Source organism: Sapajus apella, unplaced genomic scaffold (assembly GCF_009761245.1).
Source record: "Sapajus apella isolate SASKATOON/1434 unplaced genomic scaffold, GSC_monkey_1.0 scaffold20, whole genome shotgun sequence".
NCBI classification, from domain to species: domain Eukaryota; kingdom Metazoa; phylum Chordata; class Mammalia; order Primates; family Cebidae; genus Sapajus; species Sapajus apella.
In genome coordinates, this window is record NW_022436960.1 from 605,308 (window position 1) to 628,409 (window position 23,102).

At 44.4% G+C, this 23,102-nt stretch overlaps 1 protein-coding gene and 1 non-coding gene across 11 annotated transcripts in view; both read right to left on the reverse strand.

The window, feature by feature from the left end:
- TRAF3 (TNF receptor associated factor 3) overlaps positions 1 to 23,102 on the reverse strand; it is a 125,199-nt gene that overhangs the window by 29,372 nt on the left and 72,725 nt on the right. For 8 of the 10 annotated variants that reach the window (XM_032287322.1, XM_032287321.1, XM_032287317.1 and 5 more), the window contains 2 exons: positions 3,443 to 3,704; positions 2,718 to 2,769 (listed from right to left, as the gene is read on the reverse strand). In XM_032287322.1, the coding sequence (XP_032143213.1) occupies positions 2,718 to 2,769; positions 3,443 to 3,687 (297 nt within the window). In that variant the 5' untranslated portion in view covers positions 3,688 to 3,704. Of the gene's footprint in view, positions 1 to 2,717; positions 2,770 to 3,442; positions 3,708 to 23,102 lie in introns of all 10 variants that reach the window. The other 2 variants (XM_032287323.1, XM_032287318.1) reach the window with 1 other exon arrangement.
- On the reverse strand, positions 7,909 to 8,016 carry LOC116558130. The gene has a single exon (XR_004271859.1). It is a non-coding gene; the product is annotated as a U6 spliceosomal RNA (small nuclear RNA).

The following is a 23,102-nucleotide window of genomic DNA, read 5'->3' on the forward strand; positions in this document are numbered from 1 at the left end:
GGGTTCAGGCAATTCTCCTGCCTCAGCCTCCTGAGTCGCTGGGATTACAGGCACGCGCCACCATGCCCAGCTAATTTTTTATATTTTTAGTAGAGACGGGGTTTCACCATGTTGACCAGGATGGTCTCGATCTCTTGACCTCGTGATCCACCCGCCTCGGCCTCCCAAAGTGCCGGGATTACAGGCTTGAGCCACCGCGCCCGGCCCTTTTCTTTTTTTTTTTAAGAGACAGGGTTGGCCAGGAGCAGTGGCTCATCCCTATAATCCCAGCACTTTGGGAGGCTGAGGCAGGTGGATCACCTGAAGTCAGGAGTTCAAGACCAGTCTGGCCAACATGGTGAAACCCCATCTCTACTAAAAATATTTTTTAAAAAATTAGCTGGGTGTGGTTGCAGGTACCTGTGGTCCCAGGTACTTGGGAGGCTGAGGCAGGAGAATGGCTTGACCCAGGGGGTGGAAGTTGCAGTGAGCTGAGATCGTGTCATTGTACTCCAGCCTGGGTGACAGAGCGAGACTCTGTCTCAAAAAGAGATGGGGTTTCACTCTGTCACCCAGGCTGGAGTGCGGTAGTGCAATCATGGCTCACTACAGCCTTAAACTCCTGGGCTCAAGCGATCTTCACACCTCAGCCTCCTGAGTGGACTGAACTACAAGTGCATGGCACCAAGCCCAGGTAACTTTTTAATTTTCATTTTTGTAGAGATGGGGTCTTCATATGCTTCCCAGGCTGGTCTCCAACTCTTGAGCTAAAGTGATCCACCTGCCTCAGCCTCCCAAAGTGCTGGGATCACAGGCGTAAGGTACCCACCCACCCCTCTCTCACTCTTTCTAACACAACCTACAATAGCTTAGTCCAAAGGCATTTCTAAGAAACTCCTGCCTGTTGCTCTATGAAGGTGGAATAACAGGACTGCTGAGAGAAACAGAATCAACAGCTGTTAAAAATAAACTAATTTGGAGCCAAAGCTTTTCTTTCATAAATATGACTAAATAAAAAAAAGGTCATGACTTAAGATACTAAAGTCAACAGAACTTTGGAATGGAAAAGATCTGAGACTATTTACTTCAAATGTCCCTGTTTACAGATGAGGACCAGAGGCCTCCATCCCTGGATGACCTGCTGATGGGTAGACCCGGGTCACCCAGGGCCCAGACAACTCCACTCTTTCCATGAGGGTCCACAGCTTGAGTGCATCTCATTCATGATTCTTTGACAAAACTTGTCAATTTTTCTTCAGCTACTGACGTCATTAAAATATGGGGATAATGATTCTGCATAACGAAACAGAGATACTAAAAAAATAATCTCAGCCATTGTTGTGAGCTTCTCTCTCACTCACACGTTAGGCACATGCTCACAAGGCAGCCTGGTACCATGCTAGGACAAGGTACAGAGCAGAGGGGAGGGGCTGTCTTCCCTCAGAGGAACTAACCAAGTCTTCAGCAGTAGGAGGTAAATGTGGAGAAAGGAAGGGTACAGGGCCAGGTGGCCAATTCCACCTCTCCACCTTCCAGAGTGGCTCTATGGGATGCCCTTGTCTCTGCCAGCAATCCTCAATTCACTGCACTCACCTGTGTTGCCCTGACCAACAAACCCAATCTTTAGACAGGAAAACCCCAGAGCAAGAATTTTGTTGTACAACTTAATAACCTGCATTTAAAAAATGGTTGGATTCATTACTCAAAGTATGGAAACACATATTTTTATTGACATTTTAAGCACTTTAAGAATGAATTGCTGAGTACAGTGGCTCATGCCTGTAATCCCAGCACTTTGGGAGGCTGAGGCAGGCAGATCACCTGAGGTCAGGAGTTTGACATCAGCCTAACCCGCATGGTGAAAATCCCATCTCTACTAAAAATACAAAAATTAGCTGGGCATGGTGGCTTGTGCCTATAATCCCAGCTACTTGGGAGGCTGAGGCATGAGAATCACTTGAACCTGAGAGGCAGAGGTTGCAGTGTGCCGAGTTGCATCACCTCGCTGCAGCCTGGGCGATAAGAGCGAAACTACACCTCAACAAGTTTCAAACTCCAAGTGTGCCTGGCAGGGTTTAGCAGCACATGGATGACTGCTGGTCTCCATGAGAAGGACCAGGCCCCAGGCGAGAAGCTGGTGGCTGGCTGGCAGCCCCATCCTCTTGAGTGTGCAGACACACCCACAGGCTCTAGCTGAGGACAACCACAGGGGTAAGAAGGCGCTAATCTCACTCATGGCTAATGACTTCAAGGTATCACCAGAGGCGGGAGGGGGTGGGGAGTGCAAACTCAAATGAACCCCTCAGCCTAGCATGTCTGAAGGTAAAATCTAGTGTAGGAGCCGAGTAGAAGCTGTCTGGGATAAAGACCCGTGATAACAGAAGTGACACAACCACAGACAGCTCTGCCAGGGACAGGCCTCTCAGCACTTTGCTCCCATCAACCCCCTTACTCCTCACACCAGCTCCCAGCATCTTGGCAGGCGATATGATTATTACAGGTGAGGGGGTGAAGGAGCTCACGGAGCTCACACCGCAGGGGAGTGGTCAAGTGGATCTGAACCCACTGTCCACCCAGGTGATCATGAGGTACAGCGTCCCGCCTGGGAGGCTGTGGCATCCACTGCCAAAACTGAGGGAACGTGTCATGCCAGAGTGCCAAATGCAAACTGTGTGAAAAGTACTACCCAGCTGAAAACGTGACAAAATGATTAAAAAAAAAAAACAAACCAAGAATACCTTATCTTTAACGATGCTCTCTTGACACGCGGTACATTTTGGACTTGAGGAGCTGTGGGGAAACACACACGACCGCATTAGAGTGGAGTCCCTTTCCTGAGGGGACTCAGGAGATTCCCGGAGCATTCGCTCTACGGTCAGGCCTGCGCAGCGGCTCACAGCAATAAGCAGAGCTTCAGGTCGCCCTCGTGATTTGCGTTATGGAGGAAGCCATGGGAGAAAAGGGCTGCATTTTTTAAATGGCGATTTTTTTCAAAAGGAAGTTACCAAGCAGAGCAGCTTAGTTCAGTCCCACTTGGAAAGCCCCCTGCACTTAATGTAAAAGTGAAATTTTATTTTAGAAACCAAAGCCAGGTGTCTGCAGAGCAGACAGGTGTGAATACCTGTGCCCTTAAATGACTGGCTTATTTCCAGGTGTGTCTCCTCCATGGAACTGTGAGCTTCCTCAATAAAATACCGCAACACATATGAGGGGCGCCAAGGCTCTGCGGGCAGAGTGGAACGATGTGGGCGGGATGGGTCAGACAAATGGAGGCCTCAGTAAACTCAGATGCGGGGTCCCACAGTACCTCCCCAGCAGATTCACAAGCGGGGCCCAGGGGCTTTTACGGACTTCTTCAGGGCTTTACACCGCTAGAGGTTTTATTTTAAAGAAACGAATGAAGGACAGAGTAAAGCTAAGGGCCAAGGAGGTGGCAGGTGGGGGGCCGGGCAAAGGCGCCTACCTCAGCAGGGCAGCCATGCAGCTCTCGCAGAAGCGGTGGCCACACTCGGTCTGCTTCGGGCTGCACAGCACCAGGCGGCACTTCTCACACTTGTACTTGTCTTCTACGGCCTTCACAAACTTCTCCTTGTAACCTCCTTGCTCAGGGACAAAAATCGGCGTCCCTGCACTGCGGTCAGTGTGCAGCTTCAGCGGCGGGTTGGTCTGCAGCGTGCCAGGGGAGTCCATCTTCTTACTCGACTCCATTTTAGGAAGGAGGTGTTCTGCTGGGAAGGACAGTAAAGAGCGCGCCGTCACATCCTCATGCCGGGAAACACACAGCTTTGGGAAGGCAAAAGCGTCTGAGACGTGCTGTCTTTTGGTTTTAGGTAACACAAGAATCCTTCCAACTTTAATATGTGTTGGGAACAAAACATGATCAAATATGCTTCCTTCCTTTATATTTTACCCAAACACACAGAAACTATTGATATTACTATTCAAAGAACTTCCTAAAAGGTGTACTTAATAAATTGGGCGAGGCACAGAGGCGCACACCTGTGGTCCCAGCTCCTTGGGAGGCTGAGGTAGGAGGACTGCTGAGCCCGGGAGGTAGAGGCTGCCCTGAGCTATGACGGCACCACTGCACTCCAGCCTGAGTGCAGAGCGAGGCTGTCTCCACAAATTTAAAAAGGTTAGTAATAAACAGAGTATTTTTGAGGTTTAAAAAAATTACACATACAGTACTACTTTGCTGTGTCGTAACTCTGAATTCAATGCATCATTCTGAGCTTTTGGCTGAACAACGGCTGTTCTCAGCCAGTTTTCCTTCCTCTCTGACTTCTGCTAGATGAGTCTCGATGCCACAACTCAGGGTGGCCTGGTCAACCTGCTTCTGGAGCCCAGGAGCTGCTCCTTCCCGGGGAAGCCCTGTGAGGTGTGCCCACAGTACCCAAAGTGCTCCGTTTTGACGTCCACCCTCATCTTATTAATCTAGCACCACCATGACCCAGCAGGCTGAGCACAGAGCTGCGGGGTGGGCCCACTGTGGACGACAGAGCACGCCACACCACGGTGTGCTGGAGAGGAGCATGTGAGGGGTGTGGCTCCCTGCGTGCACAAGGGGGCTCAGGTAGATGCCAATGTACCCAAGGGCTGTGCTGGTAGAGGGGACACCACACGGGTCTCTCTTCCACACCTGCTGACAAGGTACTCTGTGAGACTGGCTGCCTCCCACCTGCAGGTTCCCACCAACAGGTAAAGCAAACGGCTCCCCAAAATGAGCCACAAAGGTCCCCGGCCTGCACAGCTCTGCCAAAGGATACCTCAAGATCAAGTAAACGACAATAACCAGGAACGTGAAGGAGTTGAATTGAGTTCCTGAAGAAACTTGAGCTTTAATAAAAATTACACTGTGCACTCATAAACACACTAATAATTTGATCGATCATCCTAAATACATGCTAACACTTATCCAAAGCACAAATTAAATGTTTCCAGATGGTGGAATGAAGTCTGGCTTCTCTTGTCTTTGTTTTCTGGATACCGTGCAGTGGCCATTTTTACAAGGAAAAAATCCTTGTGAATGCTGGCCAGTGTGGAGGTCAGTTTGCACACCATGAACTTTCTTGAAAAGTTTTTGCCCAGTGCCTTATGACCTTTATGAGGTCTCTGCAGGGCAGCTCCGGCCCAGATGCCCTTCCTGTCTCAGGCTCAGCCACACCACTCCCCTCCTGTAACAGCTCCTGGCCGGCCCTGCACCCCCATGTACCTTGGTAAGGAATGAGGGGCTGTGAAGGGAGGAGAGGGACCCAGTGAGCACCAGACTCAGAAGCCTCAGGGAACACCGCTGCCTCGACCAGCCGCCTCACATCAGCCACCTCTGCACTGCAGGGTTTTTCTTGTGTAGAATTTCCCACCTCCACACCTCCTCCATCCTCTCCCATGACACGGTAACGCCTCAGGTAAACAGAGGAAGTTTCTTTCAAAACTAACTCACCATCTCCCTCAAAAATGCACTGCGTTCCTTCGCTCAATTCATCTATGTTTGCTACTTAGAGAAGTAGGAGCCAAATTCCTTCCACTCCTGAGGTCCTGGGCATGGGGGGGAGGTAGCTGTTGGGTGGGCAGCAAAGCCCCTCCTTCCAAGCCCCATTCTTGCTGCCTGCATGAAGCTGATAGGCACATGAGCTGACAGCCTCCCAGCCCGACTTCACAGCTAGGAGAAAACAGGAATGAACGCTGGCAGCAGAGAACTTCAGAGACTGATGAACTGGCGTTCCAGCCACTGGGTCAGCTTCACAAAACATTGCTGTGGCAAAGTGTGGGAAATTGCTTACTTGTGAAAACAAAAAGTTTTTAAAACGTTGATGTTAAGGTATATGTATCGTAGGTGTCTTTTCTGTCTTTGCTTACAAACTTGCTGGTCCATTACGATGCTCACTCATCTTTCCAAGCCAAGCAGCAAGGGCAGCTGGTGCTAGCCTTGACCGCCAGGTATCAGGGTCAACCAGCCCCGACCTGTGGCCCTGGCCTTGGCTGCCACTCTGCTCTCCACACTGGCCCGATGTCCCTCAGGTGCTCTGAGTTCCCCTAGGCCCAGCCAGGCCACTGCAGAACCCACCCAGACACACGCAGGCCAGCCCCCCACCTTCTCCAGGAGGCCACCCTCCCACCCTCCCCTCTCACTCAACTCCTGCAGCCCGCTCTGTGCTTTCCCGGACCTCCTGCTGCTAAGACTGCATATAACTATGTTTCTCCAGGGTATATCCCCTAGAACAGAGAATCAGGAATTGGCAAACTACAGCCTCTGGGTCAAATCTAGCCAGCAGCCTATTTTTGTAAGGTCTTTGAACTAAGAATACTTTCTAGATTTTTTTTTTTTTTTTTTTGAGATTGAGTCTTGCTCTGTTGCCAGGCTGCAGTAAAGCGGCACAATCTCAGTTCACTGCAAACTCCGCTTCCCGGGTTCAAGCAATTCCCCTGCCTCAGCCTCCCGAGTAGCTGGGACCACAGGCACGCGCCACCACACCCAGCTAATTTTTTATATTTTAGTAGAGGTGGGGTTTCACCATGTTGGCCAGGATGGTCTCGACCTCGTGATCTGCCCGCCTTGGCCTCCCAAAGTGCTGGGATTACAGGCGTGAGCCACCATGCCCAGCCTGCTTTTTAGATTTTTAAAGTGTTATAAAACAAAGACTAAGTGTGTATGTGGTTCACAAAGCCTAGGATATTTACTTTCTTGTCCCTAACAGAAAGAGGTGACCAGTCCCTGCTCTAGACTCTACATCTAGAGAACACAGAGGAGTTGCTGGCACATAGGTTGTATGAAAGGCCAATTTTGTAACTGAGCACCAAACTGCTCTCCAAAGCACAGGTAACAACAAACACTTCCACCAGCAGCACGGGGATTTCTGTGAACCTACACTCTCACCAACACTTACAGTTATCAGTCATCTTCATTTCTACCAACCAAGGACAAGAATCTTGCTGGCCCTCATCCTGGTTAGAAAGCTTTGGCATCTTTTCATATGCTGAGAAGCCACTTGTTTTTTCTTCTGTGAAATGCCAAATTGTGTCTCCTTGTCATTTTTTTCTTTGTGTGTGTGTGTTTTCAGGAGATGGAGACTCATTCTGTTGCCCAGGCTGGAGAACAGTGGTGCCATCATGGCTCATTACAGCCTCAACCCCTGGGCTCAAGCAATCCTCCCACCTCAGCCTCCAGAGTAGCTAGGATTATAGGCACATGCCACCAGTCCCAGCTAATTTTTTAGTTTTTTCAGGAGCTGGGGTTCTCGCTGCATTGCCCAGCCACCGCTCAAACGATCCTTCTACCTCAGCCTCCCAAAGTGCTGGGATTATGAGCATGAACAACTGCACCTGGTACTGTCATTTTTTAAATTGCATTATTTTCCCTTGCAATATTTATGTGGGGAGATCCTACATCTATTTACTCTGTTAACAGCTAATCCTTTGTTAGTTATACGTATTACAGATGTCTTTTCCCCATTTATGGCTTGACTTTGTTGTTTTAATTACTACACTTTACGTGTAGGTTTGTTACATAGATATACATGTACCAAGGTGGTTTGCTGCACCCATCAACCCGTCATCTATATTAGGTATTTTTCCTAATGTTATCCCTCCCTAATCCCCCCACCCCCTGCTCTTCCTCCCTTAGCTCCCCACTCCCTGTCAGGCCCCAGTGTGTAATGTTCCCCTCCCTATGTCCATGTGTTCCCACTGTTCAACTCCCATAGTGTTTGGTTTTCTGTTCCTGTGTTAGTTTGCTGAGAATGATGGTTCCCAGCTTCATCCATGTCCCTGCAAAGAAGATCAACTCATTTCTTCTTATGGCTGCATAAGTATTCCATGGTGTATATGTGCCACATTTTCTTTAACCAGTCTATCACTGATGGACATTTGGGTTGGTTCCAAGTCTTTGCTATCGTAAATAGTGCTGCAATAAACATACGGGTGCATGTATTTAGAAATATGGAACTGCTTCATTAATTTGCGTGTCATCCTTGCTCACGGGCCATGCTAATCTTTTCTATATTGTTCCAATTTTAGTATACGTGCTGCCAAAGCGAGCACTATGGCTTGACTTTATTTATGGTGTCTTTTAATGAAAAGAAATCTTAATTGTATTAGGCTGAGCCCATGTGGTGGCTCATGCCTGTAATCCCAGCTGGGAGGATCACTTGAGGTCAGGAGTCCAAGACCAACCTGGCCAACATGGTGAAACCCTGTCTCTACTAAAATACACAAATTAGGCGGGCATGGTGGCACACGCCTATAGTCCCAGCTACTCGGGGGGCTGAGGCAGGAGAATTGCTTGAACATGCCTATAGTTCCAGCTACTCGGGAGGCAGAGGTTTCAGTAAGCCCAGATTGTGCCACTCCACTCCAGCCTGGGCAACAAAGTAAGACTCCATCTCAAAAAAAAAAAAAAAAAAAATTCTGATTAACTTGTGAGTGATGCTGGTAAAAAAGGGACAGTCCAATATACACAGAAAAACAGAAGGCAGACCTAATTCTATCACAGAAGCAATGCCAAAAGGAGGAATTCTCAATGAGACTAGTAAATGAGCCACTATGTCAAATTGACAGATATTGCTCAAGGAAAACATGCTTTCTAAACAAAAGCTGAAGAAAGAAATGACATGAACCCTGAGCAGAGCTAGCCGGCAGCCCCATGACCTTCTGTAGCAATAAGATGGCCACAGGATTGAACTGGCTGCTGGGAAAGCAGGAGACAGACGCCTCAACAGGCACCAGAACCAGTGGACAGACAAGTCTCAGGTTTACTGATGGCCCCTGACTCTCCCAGTGATCAAGAGCCACCAAGAGCAGTCACCTCTGATCTGAAGTGTAAGAATCCTCTAATCACCTCCTGAAGCAGCTAGGACAATAGAGATGACATCTTAACTCCTCGAATAGGATATAAATACCTACCTGTCCTGCCTGAGCAAAGGAGTGTTTTGGATTTAGGAAAACCAACACTGCAGACACATTTCTCACAATCAACTCAGAGGCAGAGAGTAACAACCATCCCTACTGCTGGGCACTAGTCTGGTGGACCCCCTCAGACCAATGCAGTTGTGTGGGAGGGAAGCCACCAAGGTGAATCAGCCCCTGGTTACCCACCACCGATGTAACACAGAGGGCAAGAACCTCAAGGTCGCCAAGGAAACATTTCTATCTGTAGGACCAAGTTCTCAACAGCAGGGAGGGCAGTTTTTACTAACAGGTCCTCAACCCAACAGGTACACAACAAATACCAACAATGATAATTCACTGCATCTTTTATGATATTTATCCTTGTAAGCCACCTTAAATCTCCTGTGGAATCAGGTAAGGTGTACATAAATTTGGCAAACTCAAAAGTGATCATAATTTACAAATTTAAATTATGTCCTAGAATATTAAATTTAAATTATGACTACTAAGTAATGTCCACAAAAATGGCTGCGTAAGGAACTCAAAGTCCATCCTTCAATATGTGCAAGTTTTAAAACTGCCAAAAACTGTCAGCATCTACTCTTTTTAAAGCTTTGGAAACTAAAAACTTGCAGCAATCGGCAGAAGACTTAAGAGAAACAGCGAATCTCAGAAAGAACAGTGAGTCCCACGGTACTTTAACCTTCTCTGGTCCCATGCTGGCTGCAGCAGTGGCCTAGAAGACAACAGGCGGCCATTCCGGTGCATGCACTGGTCCCAGAGGGAGTGGAATGGGCCTCATCTGCAAAGAACTGCCACTGTTTGTTTTGACCTGTCTGTTGACTCCCTGGAAGACAGGCTCAAAGGGCGTGACTTTACCTCCTGGTGCTGAGGCATCTACTAGGGAAAGCAGGGAAAAGGTTATTGGAAACATTAACAGACAGACATATTTGCTGCTGCCTGAACCACTGGTAACAGTTGAGGCAAACAATAAATTTAACCAAAAGCATGGGAAGAAAAGCTGAGGAGTAAGATGTTTTAGAAATAAGGGTTTGAACACACTATAGAAATGATCCCTAGAAATAAGGGTTTGAAAAGCTCTGACACATTCTTGGAAATCTAGAAGGCTCCACAAATGCCCAGAGCTGTACACGTTCAGGAAAGACCTGAAAAAGCCGGGGCTCTCACCTCTGGCTGACCTTCAGGTTCTGGGCAAGCAGGCAGCGAATGCTAAGGGATCACCATCAAATGCCTGGCTGAGTGTTGAAGGCATGCTCCAACAAATACACAGACCTCATCTCAAAAGAGTGGGAGACATGTTTTGTTCTAAGTACTTAAAAAAATCTTTGTCTAATCACGAGCTGACCACTATGCTAATGGAACAGCGAACTCAGTGGCCACACATGATAAAGAATATATACTATATAAAATTAGCTCAGAAAAGTAACTACACAAACAATGACTATAACAAGCAGCCAACAAACCCCGGAGGAGAAGGAAGAATCTCATTCCAAAGCTGCCGCAGTATAAACTCAAACTTCTAGTTTTCAACACAGTATCACAAGGGATGCAAAGAAACAAGAAAGTACAGTTCACATGCAGAAAAAAGGCAAGTAACAGAAATTGTTCAAGAGGAAGCCCAGACATTAGACTTATGGATAAAGACTTTAAATGTGCTACTTTAAATATGTTCAAAGAACCAAAGAAAACCATGTCCAAAAATCTGAAAGATCCATCAGAACAATGTTTCACTAAATAGAGAATATTGATAAAGAAAAAAAAATTTTTAAAAAAAGAACCAAACAAATTCTGAAGTTGAAAAGCACAAAAACTGAAATGAAAAATTCACTGCAGGGGCTCAACAGCAGAAATCAACAGACAGCAATAACAATCAGAGAACTTAGGACAATTTAGATTATATAATGAAGAAAATAGCCTCAGAAACTGGCAGGACACCATCAACTGTACAAACATATACATCATAAGACCTCAGAAAGAGAAAAAAAGAGACAAAAAGAATGTTTGAAGAAATAATGGTAGAAAAGTCTTGCATTTAATGAGAAACATTAATCTGCATACCCAGGAAGCTCAACAAACTCAAAGTTGGATAAATTCAAAGAGCCACACCCAGACACACTGTAGTCAAACTGTAGAAAGCAGCAAGAGAAAAGTGACTCTTCAAATATAAGGATTTCTCAGTAAGATTAACAAGTGATTTCTCATCTAAAGCCAAGGAGGCCAAAAGGTGACAAATTGAAGGGCTGAAAGAAAAAAATCTGTCAACTAAGAATTTTTTTTTTTGTTTTTGGAGATGGGATCTTACTCTGTCACCCAGGCTGGAGTGCAGTGGTGCAATCATAGTTCACTGCAGCCTCCAACTCCTGGGCTCAGCAATCCTCCTGCCTCAGTCTCTCTGGGAGCTGGGACTACAGGCCAGCACCATCACATCTGGCTATTTTTCAACCAAGACAGTAAAACTGTCTTTCAAAAATGAATGAGATCCTTCCCCAAAAATACTAGAAAACTCCAAGTGAGAGTCATCCCAGGAATGAAAGTTTGGCTCAACACACAAAAACCAATTGATGTAATATATATTAATAGAACAAGAGGAAAAAACCCTACACAATCAGTTTAATTAATGTAGAAAAAGCATTTGACAAAATCCAACACCCTTTCATGATAAAAACACTCATAATAGTAGGAACAGAAGGAAAGTTCCTAAGCATGATAAAAGGTATCTGTGAAAACCCATATGCATATACACTGGCGAAAAACTGAAAGCTTTCCTCCTAAAAACAGGGACAAGACAAGGACACCTGTTTTCGTCACTACTAGTCAATACTTTATTGGAAGTTCTAGCCAGAGCAGTTAGACAGAAAAAAAAAAAATCCAAATCAGAAAAGAAAGAGTAAATCTATCTCTATTCACAGACAACATTATCTTATACATAAAAAGTTCCAGAGAAACCACAAGAAAAACAAGCTAAGAAATTGATTCATCATAGTTGCAGGGTAAAGATCAACACACAAATATTAGCTGCATTTCTATACACCAGCAATAAACAAGCAAAAAAAAAAAAAAAAGAAATTAAAAACACAATTATATTTACAATAGCATCCAAAATAATAAACTACTCAGAAATAAATTTAACCAAGGAGGCAAAAGACTTTTTCAATAAAAACTACAAACATTGATGAAATAAATTAAGACAAAAATAAATGGCAAGACATCCCACGTAAATGGATTGGAAAACTTAATATTTTGGTAAATACTAACTATGGCATTACCAATAATTTATAATGTTTATATCCATAAAATAAATGGCATAAATATTACTAGGTGTGTTTCTGTGAGGATGTTTTGGATGAGATTAATATTTAAACTGGCAGACTGAGTAAAGCAGACTGCCATCCTCAATATGAGTGGCCCTCATCTAATTAGTTCAAGGCTAGAATAAAACAAAAAGCCTGACCCTTTCCCTGCATCAAGGCAGGTTCTTCCTGCCTGCCTATCTTCAAGCTGAGACATCAGCTTTTTTCCTGCCTGTGGACTCAAACTGAAACAATGGCTCTTCCTGGGTCTTTGGTCTGCCAGCTTTCAGACAGGAACTACACCACTGGCTTCCCCAGTTCTCAGGCCTTCAGGCTTGGGCTAGCACTAGAAGTAAACCATCTGCTCTCTTGCGTCTCTAGTCCACCAACTCCTCCTGCAGCTCTTGGGACATGCCTAACTCCATGTGTGAGCCAATTCCATTTAATAAATCTCTAAGACACACACACACACACACACACATACATATACACAATTGGTTCAGTTTTATTGCAGTATCCTAACATACTACCCAAAGTGATTTACAAATTCAGTGCAACCCCTATTAAATTTCCAACAGCCCTTTTATGCAGAAATAAAAAATCTGAGGCCAGGCACCATGACTCATGCCTAGTAGTTTGAGATGCTGAGGCAGGAGGATCACTTGAGACCAGGAGTTCAAGACCAGCATGGGCAATATAGTGAGACACTATCTCCACAACAGGAAAAATAAAATAAAAATCTGATCCTCAAATTCTTAAGGAACTGCAAGACGCCTGAAAGAGTCAAAACAATACTGAAAAATAAGACCAATGTTTTAAGACTCATATTTCCCTCTTTTAAAACTTACTACAAAGCTTTAATAATCAAAACTATGTGGTACTGGCAGAAGAACAGACATACAGACCAATGTAATAAAATTGAAAGTACAAAAGTAAACACATGTATCTATGGCCGAGTGATTTTTTTTTTTTTTTTTGGACAGTCTCGCCCTATCACCCAGGCTGGAGTGCAGTGGTACAATCTCAGTTCATTGCAATCTCTGCCTCCCACGTTCAAGCGATTCTTGTGTCTCAGCCTCATGAGTGTCTGGGACCATAGGCGCACACCACCACGCCTGAATAATTTTTTGTATTTTTAGTAGAGATGGGGTTTCACTGTGTTAGCTAGGATGGTCTCGATCTCCTGACCTTGCAATCCACCCGCCTTGGCCTCCCAAAGTGCTGGGATTACAGGCGTGAGCCACTGCACCCAGCCTGCATTTTTTAGTAAAGATGGGGTTTTATCATGTTGGCCAGGCTGGTCTTGAACTCCTGGCCTCAAGTGATCTGCCTGACTTAGCCTCCCAAAGTGCTGGGATTACAGGCATGAGCTACTGCACCTGGCCTCAAGTGACTTTTGACAAGCGTGCTAAATGAGACTATTCAGCAGGAAAGAATAGTTTAACAAACAGTTCTAGGCCAGCTGGATTAACATTTGCAAAGCGAACTTGGACCTCTACCTCACTCCAGATATACAAACTAACTCAAAATGGATCAACAATCAAAATATAATAGCTAAAACTATAAAATTCTTAGAAGAAAATACAGGGGGTAAATCTTTAATGACCTTGAATTTGGCAATGGATTCTTAGATACAACAAAAAAGTACAAGCAAAAAAAAACTAGATAAACTGAACTTCACCAACACGAAAAGCTTTGTGCACTAAAGGATGTTATCAGTAAAGTGAAAAGACAACTAACAGAATGGGAGAAAACACCTGCAAATCACATATCTATTAAGGGTCTAATTAAGGGTCTAGCCTCCAGAATATATAATATATATAAAGCTTTTTTTTTTTTTTTTTTTTTTTTGAGACAATAGTCTCACTTTGTCGCCAGGCTGGAGTGCAGTGGCAGTGGCGCAATCTCTGCTCACCGCAACGTCCACCTCCCAGGTTCAAGCGACTCTCCTGCCTCAGCATCTCGCGTAGTTGGGACTACAGGCACCCGCCACCACACCCTGGGATGATAACTGCTATTCTCTTTGGATTAATCTGCCTTGCACTCTTTGCTGACGGCTGTGGGGGACAGAATTAGGCATGTACAGGATCACAAGACATGGGGATCTTTTTCTCCCGCAAGGAGGAAACTAGAGCTGACGGGACTGCTGTAAAAGATCCCTGTGCTCCCGACAAGCAGCTACCTGAACTTCTGATTCAGTGTCAGCCGCAATGGGTGGGTCTTTCTCTGGCCTCCTTGAGCTTCTCGCCTTCCCCACCCTCCTGCAGGCATTGCTTTTCTCCCTTTCTTTCCTTTCCCTTTCCTACCTTTTCTGTTATTCAGGGCCACCATCATGCCCAAAGACCACATGTTTGAGAATCGCCCTTGAGAGCTTGACCCTGTAACCACGTGGCAATACTTTCTCTTGGTCTCCGCCTTCCAGGGAACAGGAATTTTGGGGTTCATGTCATAGTTAGTTCTACAAATTATCTTGAGCAGTTAAAAGCCTTTGCAAGCTCAAAATTGACTGCTCTGGGCTCCTTCTGGGAAAAGCAATGGAAACTGCCCAATGCTGCAGCTTAGCTGTTAAGGCTGTCTTTTCACAACGGTGGCTCGGGTTCAGGTTCAATTTTCAGCCTAGAAAATGAGCACTTTCTGGTTGGTATTTGGGTGACCTTTGCCATTTGTTGATTCTCCTCCCCTCCATAAACTGTCTTACATTTTCCTTTCTCTGAGCACCTGGGAGGTTACATTTGGTAAAGTTCAAAAGCCAGGAATATTGGTGGTTTGGCATGGCTAAAGTTGCATAATAAGAGGTTTAAAAGGACTTTTAGAAGAGTGCTATGGTTAAAAAGTCAGCTTAATTAAAAGTGGATATTCAAGCTCTAACAGCCTGGAATTTCTTAGGAAAAACACGAGGTACCACACACCCTGTTTGGGGAAAAACCTCTATTTTCCTCACAGAAGCCCAAGAATTACTAAAAGTGGATAGATACCTCTCAAAATCTAAGGCTCTGTTCTGTTTTGCACTGCATTACTGCATTATCTGATATATTTTTTTTTTACTTTCGGGGATATCAGAAATTACTTCACATTATGAGAGAGCTTTGGTGAGTAATAACTAGGTAGGAAATATTTAATACTTATGGGGACAGATAAATGGCATGGGGGGGATACTTGGATCTTTGCATGTCTGAATCAAAAGCATGCTCTTGGCCACCTGGGAGGTATGGAGAGATCCTCACCCTTCCCCACTGAGAGGTAAGACTCCAGTGGGGGATGGGCTGATCACAGAGAGGGCTGACTGGCTTTGGGTTGCTTGGCAATGAAATACGCGGTAAAATCACTGCACTGCTGTGTTCTGTAGCGTTTCTCTTTTGGGATCCAGGATTCAGTATAAAAATGGGACCTTCGATTTTTGGGGATCTGTTTTGCCTTCCAACTGTGCCTGCTTATTCGGCTGTGAAGCTGCACGCTTTCCTAGCCCTGGTCCACCATGAAGCCGGTAATCCAATTAGGAAACTAGCAAATGAAAAGCCTTACGACTACTGGGTTTTCTTTCGTCTATGTATTTATATGTGTTATGTGTGTGATATAAAAGGCTTTGATTAATTGGCTTAAAAATAAATGCTTAAATCAGATATTTTGTCAGAAAAGTAAAAAGTATAATGCCTTTTAATTCATGTGACTTAAGCCGTAGGGAGTAAAGAAAAATTTAAAGATTATTGGTAAAATAAAAGAAACAAAATTAAAAAAAAAGATCATTGGTAAAAAAAAAAAACATTTGGTCTAAATCGGGCAGGTCAAATCACCTAGAGCCGTTAGATTCTAGGGAAGGCCTGGGGACCTGTGGAGCTGGCCATGCTTCCTAGCTATGCTAGAAAGAGTCAGACCTTACCTGCTCTCCTGCCTGGTGTCCTAAGCGCCACGCCTAGTGCATAATGAAAATTGCTCACCAAGTTTTTCACCAGAAGTAAAAGCTGCTAAGGGTTAATAGTATGACATACTTGAGACTACCTGAAAAACAGTTCCACACGCAAGGTGTGTAAGGAAAGTGAAATGTGTTTTCAGTAAAAGAAGGCATGTGAATGTGGATTTATTTTTTTGCCCTAGATTAAAGGGTTAAGGGATTGTTTTCAGTTAGGAGAAAGCTGAGGTTTGCAAAAGTTGTGGAAAGTCTGTGAAATATTAATCTTGTAAAAGAAATTCTGTGTGTGAACATATTGACTAAAGTTAAAGGGAACTATTATAAGTTCTGTAAACTGAACACCGGACTAAAAGCAGAACAGGTTTTTCTTAGAGCACTGGTCTGCTCTTTAACAAAAATTGGTAAAGGGTTATAAAAGGTTTATAAGAATCTTATCTTATGGTCAGACATTAAAATTAGGCAGATTTGTCTATAACGTTTGGTTAAGAATTGGGTTTAACATTAATAGTACACTAATGCAATGGTGAAATTTGGCTTATTTGTTATAAAAATCATACAGGAAACACTGCCAAATATGAAATGGTGTTTGGCTTTCTTTGACCTGTATTTACATAAATTGTTATTGGTATGTGTTCCAAAGTAATGGGAAACTCCTAGAATTCTGATTTGACTCAGTGTATGTTATTAATAATTATGTAAAATTGTACGCCACAAAAGTAATCAAAATTCCTAGTCAATTGTGCCTTTGGTAGTGGTTGCCTTAAGACTTTTTGTCATCCACAGACAACCATTGTGTTGATCTTCTTCAAAAGGTGGTTTATAGTCAGCTACAGGACTTCGACAGGTGCTCTTAGATACAGGTTTCTAATAACTGGAGACTGTGACATTAGAATAGAGAAAAGAACTTTCGGGAGTCTCATGGAGAGCTGAAATGATTATGAAGCAGAATAGGAGTTAACTGCGTGGATTGAACAAAAGACTGAAGTAATCTTTTTTGACTTTTTGCTTAAAACGTTGCTAATCATTTTTGTTTTTCAGAGTCAAGGAAACTTTTGAGCTACTTACAGCTTTGGATAATTGAGTAAAGTATACTTCTGTGAATAAAATCTGAAGGATATTTGTTTCTCTCTACCTGCTTTTTCCAGAATTTGGAAACTATTCGTGAGCATTCTTATGGCAATATAGTTATTTGCACAAGTGCAGTTAAGAATCTGTTTTCTTTTGCAACAGGACGCAATTAGAGAAACTAGTTACTTTACCAAGGCTTTGACTGGATTGGTGTGCTTCCCTTTAAGGACTCAAACTTGACTTATAGAGCCAATAAAATACCCTTGGGAAAAATGGCCTCATACCTTGTCTACACAGTTCCTGTGCAGGGTTCCTAACCTATGGTAAGTAAAGAATGTCACTTTCTGACAGGCCCAGGAGCCCCAAGTCATCTTGAGACCTCAAGAGGAGAGCAATTTCCTCACAGGTTATTTGAGGGTACAAACCCATGGCTGGGCTTGGCTTTTTAAAAAGTCTTATCTGAGGTTCCTTTTATGGAACAAAGTACCATCAAAGTCAATTTTTTAAATGCTATGTGAAAAATAATTGTTCTTGCTGCATTTTATACAAATAATCAGGCCAAGTATAATAAAGCAAGTCAGTCTTAACGTAATTTGTCTTCAGTAAAAATGGGAGACTAGAGAGAGAAAATACATTCTGTGTCAGGAAGTACGGTACAGCTGTTATTAGATTCTAGTCTCATCAGCTGTTTTTAAGTTTTTTTCTGTAACTGAGGCTAACCGTGCTTACTCCTGTGAACCAACCAGTGATCTTTGGCTACTGCTCAGAAGAAACAAGAGAGAAGGGGAATGTAAAAATCTAGATCAATATTCTAATTCTGGGCATGTACTGGAATCAGCTAGTGACCCGTAACAGCTTGGTTTCAACAACTGCCCAGTTCACAGAAAGCCTTCTTATTTAGTTTACTCATGATGCTTTTACTTATTCTGCTTTACTGTTGTGGAATATATTGCTGTTGTACTCTTTGTGTAGGGATGCAGGATAAGTTTGCTGAATGTTTTCTTATACTGAACACTTACTAATCTTCCAGATATCACCTTTTATTGGAACCTGGAGTTATGAATGGGCCTCACCATACTGATGCTTTCTGGCTGAGCTATTCTCTATCCTGAATACAAGAGACTCTCATAGGCAAGAATATCATCACCCCATTCCACCTGAAGAAGTTGCAGAAGATGGATCTTTGTCCCTCTACAACATTTAGGATAAGGCGTCCCCTGTGCAAGGGAGCGGGGAAACATGTTAGAGGCGTCTGAACCAGAGCAATTCCAGCTTGAATAGGGGGTGAGGAAAATATGGCTGAGACCTACTGGGTTGCACTTCCAGCAGGTTAGGCATTCTAAGTCACAGGATAAAACAGGAGGTCGGCACAAGATACTGGTGATGAAGACCTTGATGATAAAACAGGCTGCAGTAAAGAAGCTGGCCAAAACCAAGATGGCAATGAAAGTGACCTCTGGTCGTCCTCACTGCCCATTATACTCTAATTATAACGCATCAGCATGCTAAAAGACACTTCCACCAGCACCACATGGCAACATCAGGAAGTCGCCCTGTGTGGTCTACAAAGGGGAGAAACCCTCAGTTCCAGGAACTGCCCACCCCTTTCCTGTAAAACTCATGAATAATCCACCCCTTTTTAGCATACAATCAAGAAGTAACAATAAGTATAAACAGCGAGCAGCATGGGCTCTGCCTATGGAGTAGCCATTCTTTATTCCTTTACTTTCTTAAGAAACTTGCTTCAACTTAAAAAAAAAAGGAAAGAGGCCAGGTGCAGTGGCTCACACCTGTAATCCCAGCACTTTGGGAGGCCAAGGCAGGTGGATCATCTGAGGTCGGGAGGTCGAGAACAGCCTGACCAACATGAAGAAACCCTGTCTCTACTAAAAATACAAAATTAGCCAGATGTGGTGGCACACGCCTGTAATCCCAGCTACTTGGGGGGCTGAGGCAGGAGAATCACTTGGACCTGGGAGGCAGAGGTTGCAGTGAGTGGAGATAGTGCCATTGCACTCCAGCCTGGGCAACAAGAATGAAAACTCTGTCAAAGAAAAGAAAAAAGAAAAAAAACGAAAGGAAAGAAAACAAGAGGAGAGGAGAAGAGAGGTTAGGGGAGGGGAGGGGAAAGAAAGGGAGGAGGAGGGGAGGAAGAGGGGAGGGGAAAAGAGAGGGGGGGGGAGGGGAGGGGAGAAGAGGGGAGAGCAGAGGAGAGGAGAGGAGAAAGGAAAATAAATACAAATCAAAACCACAATGAGTTCCCACTTCACACTCAGTAGGATGGCTGCAATTTTTTTCTTTTCTTTTCTTTTCGAGACAAGGTTTTACTGTCATCGAGGCTAGAGTGCACTAGTGTGAACGTGGTTCGCTGCAGCCTTGAACTCCTGGGCTCAGGCTCAGGCAATCTTCCCACTTCAGCCTCCCAAATAACTGGGAATACAGGTGTGTACCACCAGGCCCAACTAATTACTTTATTTTCTGTAGAGACAGGGTGCCACTATATTGCCCAGGTTGGTCTCAAACTCCTGGGCTCACATGATCCTCCCACGTTGGCTTCCTGAATTGTTGGGATTACACGCATGAGCCAATGACCCTTTTTTTTTTTCTTTTTGAGATAGAGTGTCATTCTGTAGCCTAAGCTGGAGTGCAGTGGCACGGTCTCAGATCACTGCAACCTCTGCCTCTTGGGCTCAAGTGAGTCTCGTGCCCCAGCCTCCCGAGTAGCTGGGACTACAGGTGCGTGCCACCATGCCCAGCTAATTTTTTGTATTTTAGTAGAGATGGGGTTTCACCATGTTGCCCAGGGTGGGCTCAAACTCCTGAGCTCAGGCGATCCACCCACCTCAGCCTCCCAAAGCTCTGGGATTACAGGTGTGAGCTACCTCGTCTGGTCTGTAATTTTTTTAAAAAAGGAAAACAACAAGTGTTAGGATGTGGAAAAACTGAAACCCTCATACACTGCTGGTGGAAACGTAAAATGGTTCAGCCACTAAGGAAAAGAGGCTGGCAGTTCCTCAAAAAATTAAAATATTACCATATGACCAGCAATTCCACTCTTAGGTATATGCTCAGAAGAACTGAAAAAAGGTACTCAAACACATGTATACACATGTTTGCAGCAGTAAAACGTCTATAAGGGTAATTTCTTTTCTTTTTTTTCTTTTGAGGTAATTTCTTTTCTTTTTTTTTCTTTCTTTTCTTCCTCTGTCACCCAGGCTGAAGTGCAGGGTGCGAACATGGCTCACTGTAGCCTTGAACTCCCAGACTGAAGCAATCCTCCTGCCTCAACCTCCCAACTAGCTGGAACTACAGGCATGCGGCACCATATCTGGCTAACTTTTCTATTTTTTGTAGATACAGGGTCTCGCCAAGTTGCCCAGTCAGGTCTCGAACTCCTGGGCCCAAGCAATGGTCCTGCCTCAGCCTCTTAAAGTGCTAGGATTACGGGCATGAACTACCCGCCTGGCCTATGATGGTAATTTCTAATCTGTGAATATATCTGGTCTGTTTACACTGAGCTGTGGACAGGTAGGAATACCCGTGTGTTCCACAGGCAGGCCTATCACCAGAAGTAGCAAGAAATAAGTGAGGCTGCGTATGAGGAAGGATTGCGAAAACCTTTGATTAGATTTCTTGATTGAAACATAAATAGCTTTATTATAATTGCCTATATATGGGCATAAAAATAGTTAAATTCTATCTTTATCCTAAAATTTAGATATGACCATTATAAGTTAATGGCAATTCTATATTTATAATTATTGTATTCATAAAGAAAAATTATGCAAATTCAGTTAAACACATTAAAGATGGCATTTGAGGCAACTTTTAGGGACTTGCCAATTAATGTTTGGCATCCTGATTTGCGGGAGCACCTTGGAGGTTCCAATGCTCAGATGCTGGACACAGGCGCCTCTGGTTAGCATGGCGGTCATATACATGCTGGGAACCCGAGGCGACCGCCTATTTAATGGCCCACTTCCTATCCTCCCTGAGCACCAGGTTTGAGAAGAGGACGTTTGTTCCCACACAGAGAGAAATGGACTGCTGAATGGCAACAACAGATCCACTGAGCAAAGACAGCGCTAAGAAAACTACAATGAAAGCAACTGTGTGACTGAAAAACGGCCCCTAAGCCAGTACACTTGGAGGAGCTGAGGAAGGGCCAAGACCAGAACCACCAGGAGCAGCAGCACCTGGCACTCTGAGCTCCGCAACTTTTTTTTTTTTTTTTTGAGACAGAGTCTCACTCTATTGCCCAGACTGGAGTGCAGTGCTGTGATCTTGGTTCAGTGCAACCTCTGCCTCCCAGGTTCAAGTGATTCTCTTGCCTCAGCTTCCTGAGGAGCTGGGATTACAGGTGCACACCACCACACTCGGCTATTTTTTGTATTTTTAGTAGAGACGGGGTTTCACCATGTTGGCCAGGGTGGTCTCAAACTTCTGACCTCAAGGGATCCATCCACCTCAGCCTCCCAAAGTGCTACAATTACAGGTGTGAGCCACCACACCCAGTCTGCAACTGTTATTCTACAGCCTTCTTTAAGCAGAATTTTTACTCTATTACTTACTGTTTGCTACAGTTCTAGACACGAATTTACTATATTTTGAGGTCTCGTTTTTAACCAAAGGAAAGGCATCTCTAATTTGAGAGAATTACTTCATGAAAGTGTAGTTTCTCGTCAGCTACTTGGGAAGGCCCTCGCTCACAGGTGAGGCAGATCTATACCCAGTATGGCAAAGGGGTGGACTGGATCCCTTTTACTTTCTTCTCTGCCTCCATTACACTAATGATTTATGTTCCCTATTTCTATGATTTTAGTTGAACTACATTTTAGTTAGAATTTAAAAACTGGAAACAAAAGTACATCTGCTGACAAAAGGGTGCTCCAAAAGCTGGAAAGCCCGGGGAAAACCAAAAAAGAGAAGCAACAGATAAACAAAGCAAAAGTCTCCTGCCGCAAGACAGCAATGACACACTTGGGGAAAGGCAGCTCCACATCCAGCCCAGCAGGGCAATTAGAGGTATCATCCAAATGATGCCAATAAAGGGAGAAGGGCAAAGATCATGAGCAGACAGGTGTGCCCTGCTGATAACAAGGCTTTCCGAAAATCCATATTCATGCAAACATTTCAGCATACTGACTCTGTTCCTGATACCTGATGCCAAATGCTCCACTGCGGGAAGCACCCTGGGCAAGTGACGGGAGGCTGGATTCTGACCAGACAGATAGGCAGATCACAGTCACACATGAAAAGCCCCCTTAGGACACGGAGGGGGAGACACACAGACCAAGTGACTCAGGCAGACACCTAGGAAAGAACCTGATTAAATCACAGTATAAGACATGGTCTTAAAGCCTTCAAGAAAACCACAGTCATTTGGGGCCCAACATTGTCAGTATCCCTTGGTTCATACAAGTTAGGATTTTTAAAAAGTATTCATTCAACCCTTACTATATGCAAAGGCACTGTGCCTCTTCTGGCCCAGGGCCAGAGTCCTGCCATCTGGACAGGAAGCAGGGAGAAGAGCCAAGGGCTAAGTCCACTCAACATGCAACCAAGCACAGGCAGCACCTCTCCAGATGGAGGCCGCCCCAAGGCCATGCCCGCCACACGGGGCTGGAGCCCCGGGACTGTGTAAGGGGTAGAAGTTGTAAGTGTGACAAGGTTCATCTTCCTGGAGTATCAACTATATTTGAAGAAGTGAAAAGCATAAAACATGGTCACACTGAGAGGCAGATTATAATGTGTTGATCAATTGTTAGAATAAAACATGAGATTTCAAAAAATCCTGGATCTGCCAGGCACCATGGCTCATGCCTGCAGCATACTTTGGGAAGCCAATGTGGGAGGAATGCTTGAGGCCAGGAGTTCAAAACCAGCCTGGGGAACATAGCAAGATCCTGTGTCTTTTAAATAAAAATGACAAAAGGGAAAAAAAAACAACACTG